Below are 19,711 nucleotides of genomic sequence, written 5' to 3' on the forward strand. Positions count from 1 at the left end.
TCTACTCTTATTTTAAATGAAATGGTTAGCCCTAATAAAAAAGCACTAGTTATTAAATATATAAATAATAGTCATTATCTCAAGTTCATTTTGAACATTTTTATTTCTACTAGATAGTTCCAGAGTAGAATCATACATGCAAAACTGCATTAGACACAATAGATTTACAGTAGATTCTATTCTATGTTAAGTGTGGAATTTAGAATCTTTTTTTTTACAGTATAAAAACTAAACATCAACAGGTTGGAATTCTGATTTTAAATATTCCACAATATTCAGTTCCAAATACCTAGTTACCAGGTACTGTATGATATAGGTGTTCAATTGTATAACTTCAGAGACTTAACTGTAACATTTGCAGAATTGGATTTCCCACTTACTCCCTTTTTTCTGTCCACCAGCACAAAATCCTGCCATGAACTACCCAAGTATTTATTTGCCAATATACAGGGTTATATATCAAGAAAAGACATTCCCTCAATGGCATCCCACATTACCTAAAAAAGCAAATGTAACAAAAATAAAAGAATAACATCTTCAAAAAAATAAATATAAAGAGGGAATGCAGACAAGTGTCATGAATTTTCAGCAGGTTAACATTCATAATATACAAAACATAACTTATTCAAAGCCAAGGACACAGGGAATATCCACATTTCTTTCAGGTAACTGGGTTATTTAATCCACTTCTTCCATACGTGAAGTGTCATCATCTCCTTCCAGTGGTGGCATCTCTTCGGTAACTGCTGGGCTTGTTTCCTCTGTAGTAGCATCATCTTCATCTATGCCTGTATAAAGTGAACACAATTATTACTTTTCCCCATGGAAAGATCTCCCAGCACACTCAGACGTATCCTTATTTTTACTAATATTAACTTACCCAAACCAAGTTTTATCATTCTATAGATACGGTTGGCATGTGTCTGTGGGTCCTCTAGACTGAAGCCGGAAGATAAAAGTGCGGTCTCGTACAGAAGAATGACCAGATCCTTCACTGACTTGTCATTCTTGTCTGCTTCTGCCTTCTGTCTCAGTGTTTCAATGATAGAGTGGTCAGGATTTATCTCCAAATGTTTCTTTGCAGCCATGTAACCCATTGTGGAGTTGTCCCTGAGAGCCTGGGCTTTCATGATTCTCTCCATGTTTGCAGTCCAGCCATATGTACTGGTTACAATGCAGCATGGAGAAGTAACCAATCGGTTGGAAACTACAACCTACAAGAATTAAGAGTACTTAAATCAGAGAAAAGCCCAACCACTATAGAAGGCTACAATTATTTCACTTCCTTTTCAATTTTTTAAGAAACCTCAGTTGCTTCTTGACTAATCCATATAGCATACTGAATTTGTCAAAGATAGATAGCATGTTGTTTTATAAAGAAGGAGCTGTCAACAAAACTTCTATTCACTTACAACAGGGGCTTTAATATACATACCTTCTCTACTTTCTTTTCAAGTATATCTTTCATGATCTTGCAGAGACTTTCAAACTTGGCTTTCTTCTCCTCCTGTTTCTTTTTCTCTTCTTCGTCTTCAGGAAGCTCCAGACCTTCTTTTGTTACTGACACCAAAGTCTTCCCCTCAAATTCTTTCAACTGTTGTACACAATATTCATCAATAGGTTCAATCATATAGATTACTTCCAAACCATGTTTACGAAGTCGCTCCACAAATGCAGAGTTAGCCACCTGATCTTTTGTTTCACCTAAAAGAAAAATTTACCTTCAGCAAAGTTCAACAGAATTTTAACCAATTTATCTTTCAACTTTTAATGTGAACTGCCCAACAACTATGAGCATGGTAGAGACACTTACAGTCAAAAATAAAGCTCTACAGAGCCATGGCGGTGCAGTTTTAGTGCTATTCCTCATTTAGCAACCATAAGAGTAGTTGCTAAGCATGACTGTTCGTGATCTTACTTCAACTTTCCTTTGCTTTACAGACTAGCAAACGGTATTTTTTCATCGTAATGACAAATAAACGAGGACTACCTGTAATCATTATGATCCAAGTTAAAGCCCAATTGGAAGTAAAAACCAGATGATCTGAAGGTACTCACCAGTAATGTAGTACACATGCTTCTGATTTTCCTTCATCCGAGTGCAGTAATCCTTTAGTGATACCATCTCATCCCCAGAGGCAGAAGTGTAGTATCTTAATAACTCTGACAATTTCTTGCGGTTTTGGGAATCTTCATGAATGCCAAGCTACAAGAAAGTTCAATTTTTGTAAGCTGCATGCAAACATTTATGGCAAAAATGAAGTAAAGATTTCAAACCAACAAACCTTAATATTTTTGGAAAACTGCTCATAGAACTTCTTGTAGTTTTCTTTATCTTCTGCCAGCTCAGTGAAGAGCTCTAAACATTTCTTGACCAAATTCTTTCGAATCACTTTCAGAATTTTGCTCTGCTGAAGCATTTCACGTGAGATATTCAGAGGCAAGTCTTCTGAATCAACAACACCTCTCATGAAGTCTGTAAATAAGATTAAATTATAACCATGTTTTTATTTCTGAGTAGCTTAGAAAACCTCTTAAGATACACAAGTTTTTATGGTAACTTGAAAACTTAGGAGCTTAAAGTGGTAACTTGAAACTTAGGAGCTTAAAGTGGAACAAGTTTTCCATTATAATAAATGCAAGCTTCCCTTTTAGAAAATTTCCTGCCTTAATTCCATTATCTTGTCAATAGTGTTATGCTTTCCCCTTCTAGAAAGAGAATACTGACTCAATTTAAGTTTTATGTTTGTGCTGATTTTTTCAAAAGCTGCTGCACTTAACTAGATTAACTATGACCTGACAGGCCCTCTACCTTAAGCACAAATTACTTATTTTTGACCTTGTAGCAACCTGCAACTTTTAACAGATAAAGAACTACTTACTCAAATATTCAGGGATTAACTCTTCACAATTATCCATGATAAACACTCTGCGTACATATAACTTGATGTTATTCTTCTTCTTTCTGTTTTCAAATAAGTCAAAAGGTGCACGCCTTGGGACAAACAAGAGTGCTCTGAACTCAAGCTGTCCTTCCACAGAGAAGTGCTGCAACATAAAGGAAATTAATTAGCAAAAATCTTTGGTATCAAAGTTATAAAAAAAAAATACATCAAAGGATTCAATTATTTGAATTATACAGTAATAGCATCAGATGGAAAATGTTCTTCTAAATTTATGTTTAAGCAACGGGGATTATTTCCATATTATTTTAAAGTGTTTACTTAGAAAAAGGGTCAATATATTTTAAACACAAGCCACTTTATATTCTGGATATACCACCAGTTTTGAATTTCACCTAAAATTCATATAAAGAACAAATAGCCCATTCCCAAAAGAATAATCTTACTTTGACTGCTAAGTGATCTTCCCAGTCATTAGTAAGACTCTTGTAGAATTCACCATATTCCTCATTAGTGATATCATCTGGGTTTCTGGTCCAAATTGGTTTAGTCTTATTCAGCTCTTCTTGGTCAATGTACTTCTCCTTGATTTTCTTCTTCTTTTTCTTGTCTCCATCCTTCTTTTCTTCTTCCTCATCAGAACCAACATCTTCAATCTCTGGTTTATCTTCAGGCTTTTCTTCTTTTTCTTCTTTCTCTTCCTCTTTTTCTTCTGCCTCATCATCACTCACCTCTTTGTCACGCTCTTTTTCTACCTATGTTAAACACATTAAAAACAGAAAAAGGTGAGCCTGATAGAGCAGATCGAAGAAACTATTTTCTGAAAGATAATCTGATAAAGATAAACAAGGCAAATTTATGCATAAACTCCAGGACAATCCTTTGTTCATATTAAATGCTTAATATCACATTATAAATTTGCTTCTAGTATTGCTAATGTAACCTAAATGTAGCAGTTGTCAAATTGCTCCAATTAAGTATATTGGCCTTTATGCAGTTAAGTTTAAAATTATCATTAACACCTTCAGAGCAATTTTCACTTAGGTAAATACAAAGGTTCAGATATTATTTTATTGAGAACAAGTTACTCACAAAGAGTGTTATTGGATAGCCAATGAACTGGGAATGTTTCTTGACTATTTCCTTAATTCGCCTTTCTTCCAAGTATTCAGTCTGGTCTTCTTTCAGATGCAGAATAACTTTTGTACCACGACCTAGCGGCTCACCTGTAAAATAAATTATTCTTAATTACTGTTGCACCAAAAGATCCATAAAACAAGGGATCAATTTAAAAAAAAAAAGAACATTACTGATACAAGATGTACAATAATCTAGATTATGGCAATAGCAAAAATATGCTGCATTATTTATAGCACTATACTTTTGATGTATACAGTAAGGTTTCCTATTAGATTTAAGCAATTATTATAGGATATAAATTTACTAACAAATAATTTTGCTTCTCCATTACTTCTCTCAGTGCTTTCAAACCTGACCTGACACCTGCAGTTTAGATTCCGCCCCTTAATGTTAATCCTTAAATTACATTTATAGTAATTGGACTCTTACCATTGTCCAATCTGACAGTGAACGATCCACCAGCTGAAGATTCCCAGGCATACTGTTCATCATCATTGTGCTTGGCAATCACTGTCACTTTCTCAGCCACCAAGTATGCAGAATAGAAGCCAACACCAAATTGGCCAATCATAGAAATATCTGCTCCAGCCTGCAAAGCCTCCATAAAAGCCTTGGTGCCAGACTTGGCAATGGTACCCAGGTTATTTATTAAGTCAGCTTTGGTCATCCCAATGCCAGTATCCACAAGGGTTAGGGTACGGTCCTGTTTGTTAGGAATTAGACTTATCTTCAACTCCTTTCCAGAATCCAATTTGCTTGGGTCAGTCAAACTTTCATATCTGATTTTGTCAAGAGCCTACAAAATATCAAGACAGCCATTGAAAATAATAATAATGAAGAAGAAGAATGAAGTATTTTCTAGATCCTTAGAAATTGTACTTACATCAGAAGAATTAGAGATCAGCTCCCTGAGAAAAATTTCCTTGTTGGAGTAAAAGGTATTGATAATCAGGGACATCAATTGAGCAATTTCTGCCTGGAAGGCAAAGGTCTCCACTTCCTCCTCCATTGGTTGATCCTGTGTCTGTACTTCCTCTGGCATCTATCAAAAAAGGAAAGCCAAAATTGATTTTCTAACATATTATTTCTCGTATAGATTTAAAAGCAGTTAAAATAGTTACGACCTAGTTTTAGTACCCTCTTCAAAAAAGTCGAAGCAGTGCGTCGAGAGCATACTATTAAGTTCATGGCTGTTGAACTGAAACATTTGGGTAGGCAAGAGGTGGAACAAGTTCCATTTTACAAGTTATTGGCAAGGTGCAAGTGTTTACACTGGAAACGGCACAAAAATGAAAAGAAAGAAGAAGAAAAAAAAAAGACCGCTTCATGCCCGTCAGTATAGGGAAATGTCCGGTCCCTTGATTTAACCCACCCACACAAAGTAAGCTGAACGCTCAGGCAAGAAGCCTCGAGGGTTCCACAGCCAACCTCTGCGCCACCTGCTGGCGGCCGAGCCAAACAAGTAAGAATTCTAGAAATTGCTAGAGTCTTCTTGCCGCCCCCCCCCTCCCCACGCGCCGCCAGGAGCCAATTCTCTCGTCGACGCGGAGGCTGGTCGGTCGCGCGCCGCCAAACTCGGGAGAGCGGCTCTCTCCCCCCCCTCCCCTCTTCTCTCTCTCTCTCTCGTCCGCCTTCCCTCTTCCCCACGACAGCCGCTTTCCTGGCCTCCCGCCTCCTTTCCCGGCCGAGAACATTCGTCGTCCTCCCCACCCCCCAGGCGGCCATGCAAGCTCTTCCATTCATTCCTCCGTCCCACATTGCTTCTCCTTTTTCATCCGACCCCCCTTCGCTTCCTTTGTAAGCGAATCTTGTCGGGAAAGCAGCAAGGTCGCTCCTCATGCCCATGTTACCCCCCCCCACCTTTCCTTTAAATAAAGTAACTTGTCTTAAGTCTTTCCCGCAGAGCGACCGCCTCGTTCCTTCTTCCGTTCTCCCCAACCCGCCGTCGCTTCCCGTGAGGCGTGGGGGCAAAACCGGCCGCTCCGTCTCGCTGTTCGGTTTCCGTCAGCTGTTTGAAGGCCCAAAGTAAACCCGGCGTCCTTGGGGCTCTCGCCGCCTCTAGTCTTTCAACCCGGCCTTCTTGAGGGAAAGGCAGCACTACTTTATGGGGGGGGGGAGAAGAAACCCTGGGCTTGAGCGTCCACCTCCGTCCCAAAGCGGCCGCGTCCTCACCTTAACGGTGTGAAATCACCGAGCTGCACGACCGTTCGCCGAAGAAACCCGCACCTCCCTAACTCTCAGCGAGCTGCACTGCGCGAAGCCCCCGCCTCCCGTGCGCCTTATATACCCGCGCCGCCGCCTCTTTCCAGAACCATCGGGAACCTTCACTGACAGAGAAGGGAGGGGGGGGCGGAGAGAAGGGCGGGCATTCTTCCGAACTTTCTCCAGCGAAAGAAGGGGGAGGAGCCAAAGAAAACTGTGGGTGGGAAAGGGCCTCGGTGACAGCCTACGTACAACGTCAGTTCAATTTCTTAGTCTTTATGCGCGAGAGAGCTCGCGCTCCCTGTACTGGACAGTCAAGGTCCCCAGCGTTTTCCTCCTGACGAGTTAGTATGCACCGGTCTACCGCCTCCACCCCCACCCCGCGATCTGGGCGTGCGAGTGCTTTTTTTTTTTTTTCCCCGCTGCCGTTCTTAGGGAAAAAAACAGCGCATGCGTGAATGCTAACTACTTGCGTTCTCTATGCCGGCTCCCTTGCCATTGGCGCCTGTTCAAGGCGGGAGGCTTGGGGGAAGGAAACTCGGCAAGCTGACATAATGACATCATCATCACCGCCGCTCAGATCAATCTCGCTGGCCCCGCCCCCCGCCGGAGTTGGACCCTGATGGGCGGGGAAGAAGGATTAAACTTTCCTTTTCCCAGAATGATCTTCCCTGCTAGAAGTAGCGAGAAGGGATTGACGGTTCCCACCCTTCAGATCCTTCGAGAATTGTCTAGAATCTATTTTTTTATTTTTTATTTATTTATTTTGTCGAGTACCTATTAGATAATATATATAAGCATGAAATTGAATACATAAAATGAATACAATTAAAGGGACAGGGACTGTAGGCACGCTGGTGCTAGATTAGCTCCGTGAAGCCGTGGTGGTGTTTTTTCCAGCAGTGGAATGCAACTTGAAAATTAGCCTTTTCTTTTAGGTGTGTGGCTTCAGTGGGACTTTCTCCAGCCAAATCGATTTCCCTAAACTTCTATCTTTTACTTAGGAAAGAGTGCAGCTAGTCCTCACTTACAGCAGTTCATTTAGTGGTGGTTCAAAGTTACAACGGTGCTGGAAAAAAATGACTTATGACCATTTTTCACACTTATAACCAGTGGTGGGTTGCTGCCGGTTCGCCTCAGATTGCGTGCGCCCACGAACAAACGAGTAGCGACGGGATTTGAATCCCACTACTGCTTACAACCTTTGCGGCAGCTCCATGGTCATGTGATTTACATATAAATACTTGACAAGTGGTTCATATTTATGACAGTTGCAGTGTCCCGGGGTCGTGTGATCACCTTTTGTGACCTGACAAGAGAAGTCAATGGGACAGCCAAATTTGATTAACAACAGTGTTACTAATTTAACAACTACAGTGATTCACTTAACAAAGTGGCAAGAAAAGTCTTAAAATCAGGCAAAGCTCACTTAACAGTTAATTTCTCACTTAGCAACATAAATTCTGGGCTCAATTGTGGTCATAAATCGAGGACTACCTATATTGTATGCTTTTGTCCAAACCCGCTAGAAAAACAGATTGAGAAAAGCTACGCTAGGGAGTTTCCTTAACCTGGCATGGTGGGAATTCTTACCTGGCCTTTAAGGCTTCATTATTAACTTTTTAATACAGGTGATATTTGCATTTTTAGCAAGGTATCTGTGCTTTGTTTTGAAGTTTAGGAAACCAGGATTTTATTAGTCAAAACCATTTCCTTTGATGTGCAAAAACTAACCTATTTATATAGGGAATATATTCTGGAGTCTTTTAGGGTTGCAAGTATTAAAGAAATATATTTTAAAGGTTTTTTCTCATATCTAATCAATGTCTTTTGTTACATAATTTGTTGCTTTGACACATTCTATTCACAGACTGGGTTTAAGCTAGATTAGATCTGGCCAGTTTACAATTCAGTGTGTTGTTGAACCTCAATTCAGGAAGACCAAAAACAATGCTAATCAACGAGTGAATGGATGATGTAGCTGTTCCTTTCAACACTCAGCTACTGCATCACCGAGAGAATTCAAGTTAGTGAGGTACCTGTTTACAATTTCTAAGCAGCACCATAGGCTCACTTTTGGTCACAGGGAGGATGATCAGGAGAGGAACATCTGTTGCTTTTCTTGCATGACTCCTCAGGGAAGGACTATTAAGACAATAAGAAACTGCAGAATGGGGATTCCAAGGGGCTTCCTGGCTAGAAATGATATTTCCTCCATGTTGTTCAAATATTTATTGCAAAATATGGGACTGAAGGAGAAATTACTGTTTATTGTTTGATGATATACCAGACAAAAACTAGAAAAGAACACATCGGCCTTATCAAATGCAGTAAAAAAATTGAAAATTGTACCTGAGAGATCTTTTTTTTCTAAAATATTGTGCAATCCTCTTGTTCCCCTTCAGAAACAAATTGTGTTGAATTTAAAGTGGCTTACTTCATTGGCAAATAAATATAGGTTTGTAGGCTTACTATTCCATTTGCTCTACCAAAAATGTTATTTTACATAGGAAACCACCAGAATAAATTGAAAGTATTATTCATTTTTCCTTTTTTAACTGAATATTGAATTTAGAAAGGTATTAATAAACTGTCTTATAGAAATTTTGAATTTTGATTCACCTACAATGGATGATAGTAACTCTTCAGGATTTCATAATGTTAGCAAAATTCCTAGACTCATGCCTCAGCATTCATAGTTTCCAATGGAACAGTCTGAGACAGGAAAATCATTTTATTACTATTTTTTCAGAAAGTTCTGACTAAAAAGGATTCCTCTCATTCAGAGAGAACCTTGATCCTCAGCTCTCAGTTTCTCTTATAGTTAACACATCAAAGAAAATGCAAGAGAAGCATTGATTGGACAGGACAAAAGTAACCCCTCCTTTGTATAGTAAATAAGCTTCACGGAGTCAAACAGGAATTAAACATATTACATATTGACAACAATATATCAATTTAAATAAGATCTGACAAAAGGGTGTTAAATTTAAGATGCTAATGAAGAAAAACAATTATAAGTTTGTTTGGAGTTCACTGAGAGACAAACCAGATGCCAATTATTGCTAAAAATTGTCTTTTATCAGAAGTCAGACTCCAGACATCCCATCCTATCCTGACCCCAGAGACAAACACAGTTTTTTTATCTTGATGTTTAGAAGTGTTAGAAGTTATCAATCAAACTATTAACATCTTTTAAAAAGAGAGAAAAATAAGTCACATAAAATACAAAATAACTATGTTAGCAAGTACAACAATACTACAAAGTCCATGTTGTTGATACTACAAATTAGATCCTGTGTGGCCCTCTATAAAGAGACTCCCACCACCACCCACCACTTCTATCTGGAGATGCCAAAAATTACATATGAGATCATTTGTATGCAATTTTCACCTCTGAGTAGTCTCCCTTTGCTCATAGGGATTCCCATCCTAACAAGAAATGAGTTATGAAACTACATTAGTGCAACCGTGTTGGCTTTTCCTAACAACTGATATCCCTAATTCTCATGTAAGAGCTCTACATGTGGCTTTCAAAGACAATTCACTGTATCTAGAAGTTCAGGCACACCTTATGTGACTCTTATTTTATTCTACGTACGTATTATAGGAAACCAGCAATCTGTTAAACTTCCTGATGCATGAATAAGGATGAATGCTTGTTTGGAACAGATCTTGTGTATGTACACTGCTATGCAGAGATACGATATAAAACCCATTTTATATAAATCAACCCCAAAGAATCAGCCCCAACAGAAAGGGAACTGAAAAAAGTACAGTATGTCCTTGAAATTGCTGCACTGCTTTGAAATTCATTCAGACTCAGCATTATTTTCTATACCTAAAGCTGCCAGACAAAAACATCAGAAATAATGAGATGTGTGGAGCCAGAGTGTCTGGAACAATAGATATACATATACATATATATATATGACTGTATGACTATAACTTGTTGCTGGCAATCCTTATGATTTATATTGATATATTGACGATCAATTGTGTTGTAAATGTTGTACCTTGATGAACGTATCTTTTCTTTTATGTACACTGAGAGCATATGCACCAAGACAAATTCCTTGTGTGTCCAATCACACTTGGCCAATAAAATTCTATTCTATTCTATTCTATTCTATTCTATTCTATTCTATTCTATTCTATTCTATATATATATATATATATATATATATATATATATATATATATATATATATATATATATATATATATATATATATATATAGGTCTTTGGTTGTTCGGGTTTTCTCCCGTGTAAAATTGGAAGTGTCTTGGCGACGTTTCGACGAAGTCTCATTCGTCATCTTCAGGCTTCAGCTTCGTGCTTCTGGGAGCAATGTGTGATCGCAGCTGTTTCTTCCTTTTAACTGCTAGTGGGGGTTTGAACTGATTGGGTGGGAGCTTGGCTGTGCTCTGATTGGATGGGGGTTTTTCTGTGCTCTGATTGGCTGGGGGTGTGTCCTGTGTTGGTGGGGGCTTGGTTGTGCTCAGTCTAGTCTGTGCTGCAGGGGGATTTGAGCTGGTGAGCTGCATAGCTGTTGTTTGGCTTTGTGGTCGTGCCACATCTTCATAGTGGGTGCCAGTCTGCTGCATGAATGGATTGGAGGGGTTTGAAATGGCTAATGTTGCAGCTGCGCCCCCCACTAAAATCCACTAAAATCCCCCCACTAAAACCCCCCACTAAAATCCAAGACAGAGAACAAGAAAACGGCACAGCCCTCCTCCCATATATAAAAGGCACCACAGACAGAATCAGCAAGATCCTCCACAAACACAACATCAAGACAGCATTCTGCACAAACAGAAAAATATCCACCATCCTAAGAAACCCCAAAGACAAAATTGAGTTAGAAAATCAAGGAGTATATGAAATCCCATGCACCACCTGCCCCACCACATACATTGGACAAACCAACAGAAGAATAAGTGCACGCATTGAAGAACACAAGAACTCATTCAAAAAAGAGGAACCAACTTCTTCCCTGGTCCAACACTTTAAAGTCACAGGACATGATATTGACTTTAAAAAGACCAGAACTATCGCCAAAACTGAACACTTTAACAACAGAATAATCAGAGAAGCCATTGAGATAGAAAAACGCCCACACAGCATGAACAAACGAGATGACACCTCCCGCCTACCAGCCATTTGGAAACCCGCTCTTATTGACAAACGAGTCCCTAACACGAGGAATGACACCAGACCCACACTCACAAGGTCCACACAGGATGTCACCACCGCACATCCACCCAGAAAGCAGACCCAAACCCACACTGATCATGAAGCACGACCAAGGACCAGAAGCAGCCTGAAGATGACGAATGAGACTTCGTCGAAACGTCGCCAAGACACTTCCAATTTTACACGGGAGAAAACCCGAACAACCAAAGACCTATATACAAACACCGTGAAAACCTCAGAAAACATATATATATATATATATATATATATATATATATATATATATATATATATATATATATATATATATATATATATATTTATATATATATATAGGTCTTTGGTTGTTCGGGTTTTCTCCCGTGTAAAATTGGAAGTGTCTTGGCGACGTTCGGACGAAGTCTCATTCGTCATCTTCAGGCTCCAGCTTCGTGCTTCTGGGAGCAAAGCACGAAGCTGAAGCCTGAAGATGACGAATGAGACTTCGTCGAAACGTCGCCAAGACATTTCCAATTTTACGCGGGAGAAAACCCGAATAACCGAAGACCTACATACAAACACCCGCGAAAACCTCAGAAAACATATATATATATATATTGATGCCAAACATATCCATGTTTGGCATACAGTTTTGCATATATATGCAAATATATATGTATATACCATATATATGCAAAACTATGTGCCAAACATGGATATGTTTGGCATCAAAATCTGCTTCCTACTGTTCCTATAATATATAAATAAATAATATGCATGCCTTGTCTCATTTGGTCCAACTGGCAGAGTTTTGTCACAAAAAAAATAAAAAGTAATAGAGAAGCAATGCCAAAGTTTGTGTAGGGTAGTTATTTTAAGTAGTCACCACTAGGCAAGACGAACAGCATATACAGCAAGTCTAGTAAATATATTAAATTTTCAGGAGTGCCCAATTTTTGATAGTATGTTAGATTAGATCATTATTTTTCAACCTTGTCAGCTTTAAGGTACATTAATTTTAACTCCTAGAATTCTCCAGTCAGCAAGATGGATTAGGGTTAGACAATATCAATATGAGCTATTATTGTGTTGGGATAAAGGTGTTGGATTGGGGTTGGGGATATCCAGGTCCATGGAAATGTACTTGGTTTTGGGGTCAGTTCACTTTTTCTCAGCCACCATTTCTATTTTGGGCATCTAAGGTAAAGTTTCCCTTGCACATGCGTGCTAGTCATTTCTGGCTCTAGGGGCGGTGCTCATCTCCGTTTCAAAGCTGAAGAGCCAGCGCTGTCCAAAGACATCTCCATGGTCATGTGGCCGGCATGACTAAATGCCAAAGGCGCACGGAGCGCTGTTACCTTCCCACCAAAATGGTCCCTATTTTTCCACTTGCATTTTTTACAGGCTTTCGAATTGGTAGGTTGGAAGAAGCTGGGACAAGTAACGGGAGCTCACTCCATTATGCTGCGCTAGGGATTCGAACCACTGAATTGGCAACCTTCTGATCGACAAGCTCAGCATCTTAGCCACTGAGCCACTGTGTCCCCTTTGGGCATCTAGAAGCCCTCAAACTATACATCTTTATTCAAAAGGAAACTTGAAGAGCTACATAATTGCAAGCCTTTCGATAGTTATTGAAGACATGCATTTTCTTGGTAAATATATGCTGTAGTGTTAATTGATCTAGTATTAAATTATTTCATTAGCTGAAATTATACTGGACTATTAGAAATTGGTACTTTGTCTTTCGTATGCTTTGTCTTTCATATACTTCTATTATTTTGCTCTTTTAACACTGTTTAATGGTGTTTGGTATTTATTGTGGTTTCTGTTTATACAACAGAGTCTTGTGAATCTTGAGTCACAAATCCATAATATAACCTTTTTGGAGAAGTGGATCTAAACTAGTTTCTGCACAGCCTTTTGAGAATTATACAATTGGACAAGAGTGGTGGTGAGTGGTGTAAGGCCAGAAAATACACACACGTTCTCACTCCTATACTTTTCTTCTCCCCACCCCCAATCCAAAGTAGCTATTTGGGCATCATAGTTTCATATTATCATTCACCCTCCCACACATACAGTAGTTCTAATACTCTCAGATTCTCGCTCATATAAAAAACATACTGTCTCACCTCATGCCATCAGTATGCTGATCAGTATGGTTGCTTCCCACTGATAATAACAGAAAACAGCAATGTCTTCTGAAGCTTTCTTATAATCATAAAATATAAGATTGTAAAATCTAAGTGTTGTAAGATATCTTGGAGATGATTTAATACAATACTGTGCCCGGAATATGGATTGTATGCTATGGAATCTGGATAGATAGCCATCTGGTTACCGTCTAAACATCTACAGCAAAAGAGCGTTTACTAGTTCTCTTTCAGATTTCCAGATAAAATTTGCTTCCTTGTATTTTAAGTCCATTATTTTTATCTTCTGGATGAACAGTGGTCCGTGTTCCACATGACAGCCCTCAAGTGACTTTAACTATACCAGGAGTAAAATTCAGCCAGTTCTGTCCAGTTCTGTCAGGTGAACCGATAGTGGCGGCTGCGGGAGGTTCCACCCTCCTGTGCAGATGTTATGATGTTGCTTTTTTGAGACAATTTGAAGCTTCTGTGTATGTGCAGAAAGCTTTGTGCATGCGCGGATGACAGATGTGTGGTGTACGCACATTTGCAAACTGGTAGGGAAGCTAAGTGTTGTGTCTTGCCCGCTCTCACCGCAGCCGGGGTCTGCTTATCTGCTTCCGAACGCTGAAGAATGTCCTAGTATGCCTCCCGGCCCCAGCCCTGGCTCCATGCCCAGACAGGCTGAAGAGGAAGAAATACCTCCAGCCCCCAGCTCTGGCTCCATGCCCAGGCAAACGGAGCAACTAGACCCCTCCCCCTCCTCCACAGCATGTGAGCCTGAGGAAGGTCTATTACCAACAGCTGCCAACTGGAGTGACCCTCGCGTCAGAAGACTTGATAGGCGGAGGCAACAGAAGGATAAGTGCTGAGTCATGGAGCCACACCCCATGGCCTATATAAAGGATCTGCTTTCTGGCATTCTCTGAGTCAGGCAAAGTCTAAACATATCTTGCTGAAGTCACTTTCTGGTCTCCTGCCTGCCCTGAGGACTTTGCTAGGACTTTGGCAGAGCTGCAGAGGCACACCTGATTCGGATTTCCCTGACCCGGCCGTCAGCGGAGGAGTGGGACACGACACTAAGTGAATTTCACCCCTGAACTATACCCATTATTCAGCTATGCCCAGCAATCCAATTAATGCAGAGTATCGGATCAATCTTTCTCTTGGATTTGACCCCACTGCTGTTGATACAGTGTAGGATTGCATTTGCTTTATTTTGCCACTGTATCATATTGTAAACTCATTGTTTACTTTGTGATGTTTGATTAAAAAATGGATATAAAATGTTCCATAATATTATAAACTTGTAATAATGTACTAGAATTTATTAGTTGTATATTTTAGACTTGTTGGCTGTCTAAGTGTTGTTTTTTAATCAGGGCAACCTGGTCTACCTAAATACGGGATGGAGCCTTTCAGCCTCAATCCAGGAACTTTCACAGGCAGTCACTTTCGCAACAAACTATTTTTTGTGTTAAATTTATATTTACTACAGATCTGTTTAGCGCTCATCAGCTAGCCATATGCTTCTGGGATTCAAAACTGGGCTGCTTACATATTAGGCAGATGTATTAACCTCTAAGCCATGGGCTCTCCTAGGTTTCTCCTACCTCTCTCAGGTATACCAGGGGAGAGATTAAATGTTCGCTTTTATCAGGGCAACCTGGTCTACTCAAATATGAGACAGAGCATACTGCTTCTGCTTGGTTGTCTAAGTTTTATTATTTATTTACATATATTTATTTTTATATTCTTTTATATTTGTTTACATTTTCTTTTTTAGTTTATATGACAACAATACTAATTGACAGATGCTTTCAATACTCTTTACAGGAGTCCTGGCTGTTCCTGGCTGTTCCTCAGGCCTCTCTTTACCTAAGAAAGACCATGTCACCTGGAACAGGTCTACTGGCCAACTGCCTCTGGGCAAAATAAGAGCAAGAAATTATTTTGTAAATACTTTTATTACCACAAGGTAACCCTTAATAAAGGATCTTACTCTTGGTTTATTACATTTGCTCTCTGTTTTCTTCCAGCAATGCTCTAGTAATCCCTTCTGCCACTTTTTCTCCTATACCACCACTTCTGAGAAACAAGACTTTCCTAAAATCTACTAGCAGAGTGAATCTGCAAAGAGAATACTGATAGGAAGGATGGAAATGAAACTTTTCGCTTCTCCCACAATCCTGATGTAGGAAAGAGTAATCAAGATCGTAATGGCAGTTTTCCTACTATTGAGAATAATGAGGAAAAGTGATCTGTTTCCTAATACACCAGCTGATGCTTTATCAGTTGAAGAGTGGGGTGAGTATAACTTTGGAGGCTGTATAAAAGATCTGCACAGTCCACAATTATGTCCTAAAATATTGTGAACTAATGAGAGCCAGAGAATTCATTTGATGCCTAGTGCCAGAGAGACAAAAGGAGGAGGCAGAGAGAGATAAAAAAAGGGAGGGGGAAAGAGGGCCAGCTGGTTTAACCTGCTCTTAGGTCTCTCCACCATTGTCTCGGCTTCCAATAGGCTTTTCTTGAGGATGATCAAGCCATCTGAGGAAAAAAATAATCTTACCTGTGCCAAGTCAAACTCTTTAGCAAAATGAAATATTCATTATGACACTCCCAGATACACAGTAGAAAAGCGAACTGACTGAATTGAATCCTGAAAATTAAATTTTAGATCCAAAGCAGAGCAATACAAAAAAGGGTACATTTGGATGTTAGTTTGTTCATTTCTTCATGGTTGATTTAGTACTTTTGCGGTCATCAGTTCACATCCACAAGGCTAATCTGCGAACTCTCTTCCAAGATAGGAGTCTAAAAATAAGTCCTTTAATTTTGTCTAAAGCACCAAGCCAGTGCCTCTTATTCCCTCTGTGAATGTTCCTGAGCTATCTGAAAGGAGCCATTGCATATTTCACATCTTCTCATAATCCCCCGTTATCCAATAGCAATTCCAAACATAAAGAGTTTCCATAATTTTATAAAAAATATTTCTTATTTTAATCCTGATCAAATAAGTCAACTTTATAGTCCTTTCTTTTTCTTCTAACAATCTTGATCTTTAATCCATCAAGTTGCAGTCATAGGATTGACTCTCCATTGAAACGTTGTTTCTTCCATCTCAAAGATTACTTCAAGGCTTTGGAAACCCTCTTTTATAAATCCAGTAGTAAGTCATTCTATTCATAATTCTTTTATTTGCTCCACAACAACAGCCCAGTGAAGTGAGTTGGGCTGAGAGAGAATGCTTGGCCCAAAGTCATCCAGCTGGCTTTCATGCCTAAGAGAGGACTAGAACTCATAGTCTTCTGGTTACTAGTCTGATGCCTTAGCCGCGAGACCAAAGTGCTGTTTTCAGCATTTTCCTATCCAAAAGTTACAGTGCTGTTTGAAAGAGCTACAAAGAAGTAGACAAAAGGAAATTAGTTTGAGAGGCTTGTTCAGGTCTGTTCATTAATTTGGCCTAGATCCAATCCAGTATTACCCATCAAAGTCCAAGGCTATCAGTTACAGAACCTTCCCTCAGTTCTGTAGCATCAGATGTTGCAAGCTCAGATAGCAATTTTTGAGGTAACTGATACATAACTTCAAATATTTGCAATTAATAGATCCTGCCGTGATCTATCTTTGGCTAGAGTCACAAATTCAGAATTATATGTCCACTTGTGAGTTAGATGATCTAGAAGTTCTTTGAAGAAGTTGACAAAATGTATTGCCGAGATAATTAAAAATGACAAACAGACCAAGACAGGTATCAATGGTAAAGTTCATCACTTTTTTGTAAGCATAAACAAATACGCCCATGTAGGAGGAAAGCCACTTCCTTAATGTCCTTGTAAAACTACACAGTGGGCACATAAATACCATATTCTGCAGTAAACCTATACATCAAAGTCCTGCTCTACACCACAACCACTTTGTTCAGACCCACTTCAGGGAGTGGCTCAACTAATAGAATTAAACTAGGCATTCAGAAGACAGAACAACCCCATCCAACAAAATCAATCAGTACAGCCTGATCAATTTCCAAGGAGAGTAGATTAAAAGATAAACTATAAATATAAAACAACAGAACACCACTGGTTGTCACCTACAACTCACAGCTCAATCCATTCAAATAAATTATTAATAAACGGTCCATGCTAAACAATGACACTGCATTTTTTCAGGCAATCAGTGTCAGGCCTGTACTATATTTGAATACGTACAACCACTCAGTCTGAAGAATATTCTGATAAATATTAAGAAACAACAAGGCAATGCTGGAGACCTGATCCTGCAATTAACTTAGATGTACTTCTGGGTATAGCATTAAAACTGGTTGTCTGAATGGTAGGACATAGATGGAAGTAATGCAGCATCCTTTGTGCTCTTTGATCATAGTGCCCCACTTTGCTGCCTACACTGGTAAGGAATTGGAGGTAAGTTTAATTCAGTGTGAGGTATTCTTGTCTAAGAAATTCAGGCACCAAAGAGTGGTGTGGTGCTAGAAAGAATTCAGTCCTTGAATTTGGGAGAAAAACATTATATCTATGTAGTCTCTCTCTCTCTCTTTCTCATACCCACCCACCCACCCACCCCTCTCTCTCTCTCACATACACACAGAACTTTAGACAAAGCAAAAAGCAAGAATGTTTCAAATCTTTATATAGGGTACAGAAACAAATGTACATGCATATGTGTTATGGCAGAAAACAAGAAATCAAACAATAAAGGACATTGATTAGACTGAGACACTCTTAAAATATGTTACATCTTCCACTTTTCCAACTGGGCTTTTTTCTGTAACACTTGCAACACCCAGGACTTTAGAATACAACCATATTTACATTCTGAATAGGCTACTTTTTGAACATCAAAAGAAATACTTTGGCTAAAAGGAAAAACATGTTTCCTAAACTTTAAAAGGAGCACGGATGACATGCTAAAATACTAGCATCACCTTTATTAAAAAGCTGACAATGAAGCCTAAAATTCCAGAATACAAATCCCCCACTTGGTTTGTAACTGTTCCCAGATTGGACCAGATCGCGCGATCTAGTAGCAATCGTGGCCAGTAGTTCGGCGATCCGGTAGCAATGGTGGAGCAAAGCTCCACTCACCCACCTGGATTTTTTTTACCTTCTGTGCATTCACAGAAGGTCTGCGCCAGGGGTGAAATCTAAAAAATTTTGTTACCTATTCTGTGGGTGTGGCTTGGTGGATGGGTGTGTCCTGTGACTGAGTGGGCGTGGCTAACTCAATGTAACTCACAGCCATGCCCACAACCACCCCCCCAAGCCATGCCCACAAAACCCAGTAGGGAAAAAAATTAATTTCTATTCTGCCTTTTCCCTTTCCCTTGCCACCTGTTCTCCCTTCACCTAAGCCCTGGAGCCGCCACCTGCCTCAATGGGGTCGGGGAATGCACCATTCCCCAACTCTGGCCTTTCTCCGGAGCTGCCGCCCACTCACCGCCTGCTCGCTGCCTGCTCGCTCTTCGCCTTTGGTCAGGGGCCAGGGGCCAGGAACGCCCCATTCCCTGAGGCCCCTGCTTGCAACTTCCTCAACCTGGTCGGGGAATGGTCCCGGAGCCGCTGCCCACTCTTCCTTCGCCACATGGCATATACTTACTTTCTTCCAGTGGCTGGCTGCCAGGAAAGGCAAGCGTCCAAAAGTTACCGGAGTTGCTCTCCTTGAATATGCCGCCTTGTTCTATGCGCCGGCTGTGCAAGCGCACACCCAACCTGCCGCTAATAAATAAATGAAATAAACGGTGTGGGCTTGCGCAGCCGGTGCATGGAACAAGCAGCAATGGTGGCGGCATATTCAAGGAGAGAGACTCCATTAACTTTTGGATGCTTGCCTTTCCTGGCAACCAGCCGCTGGAAGAAAGTAAGTATATGCTGCGTGGCAAAGGAAGAGTGGGCGGAGGCTCCGGGACAAGGCTGGTGTCAGGGAATGGTACATTTCCCAACCCGGTTGAGGCAGGTGGCGAGCAGGGGGTGGGCTCCGGGGTCTCAGGGGAATGAGATATCCCTGACCAAAGGCTAAAGGCGAACAGGCGGCGAGTGGGCAGCAAGTGGGAGAAGGAAGAGCGGGCGGCGGCTCCAGGGAAAAGCCGGAGTCAGAGAATGGTGCATTCCCTGACCTGGTTGGGGCAGGCGGCGGCG

The 19,711-nt window shown here is 40.3% G+C and overlaps 1 protein-coding gene across 1 annotated transcript; it reads right to left on the reverse strand.

The window, feature by feature from the left end:
• Positions 1–84: 84 nt before the first annotated feature.
• Positions 85–6,373, reverse strand: HSP90AA1 (heat shock protein 90 alpha family class A member 1). The gene is made up of 11 exons (XM_058162725.1): positions 6,216–6,373; positions 4,927–5,085; positions 4,473–4,839; positions 3,996–4,129; positions 3,350–3,658; positions 2,883–3,048; positions 2,286–2,476; positions 2,059–2,206; positions 1,436–1,704; positions 881–1,214; positions 85–788 (listed from the first exon to the last, which is right to left on the reverse strand). The coding sequence occupies exons 2-11, from the start codon at positions 5,083–5,085 to the stop codon at positions 679–681; spliced, it is 2,187 nt and encodes a 728-aa protein (XP_058018708.1). The 5' UTR covers positions 6,216–6,373; the 3' UTR covers positions 85–678.
• Between the last annotated feature and the right edge of the window lie 13,338 nt (positions 6,374–19,711).

This window comes from Ahaetulla prasina, chromosome 1 (genome assembly GCF_028640845.1).
Source record: "Ahaetulla prasina isolate Xishuangbanna chromosome 1, ASM2864084v1, whole genome shotgun sequence".
NCBI classification, from domain to species: Eukaryota; Metazoa; Chordata; class Lepidosauria; order Squamata; family Colubridae; genus Ahaetulla; species Ahaetulla prasina.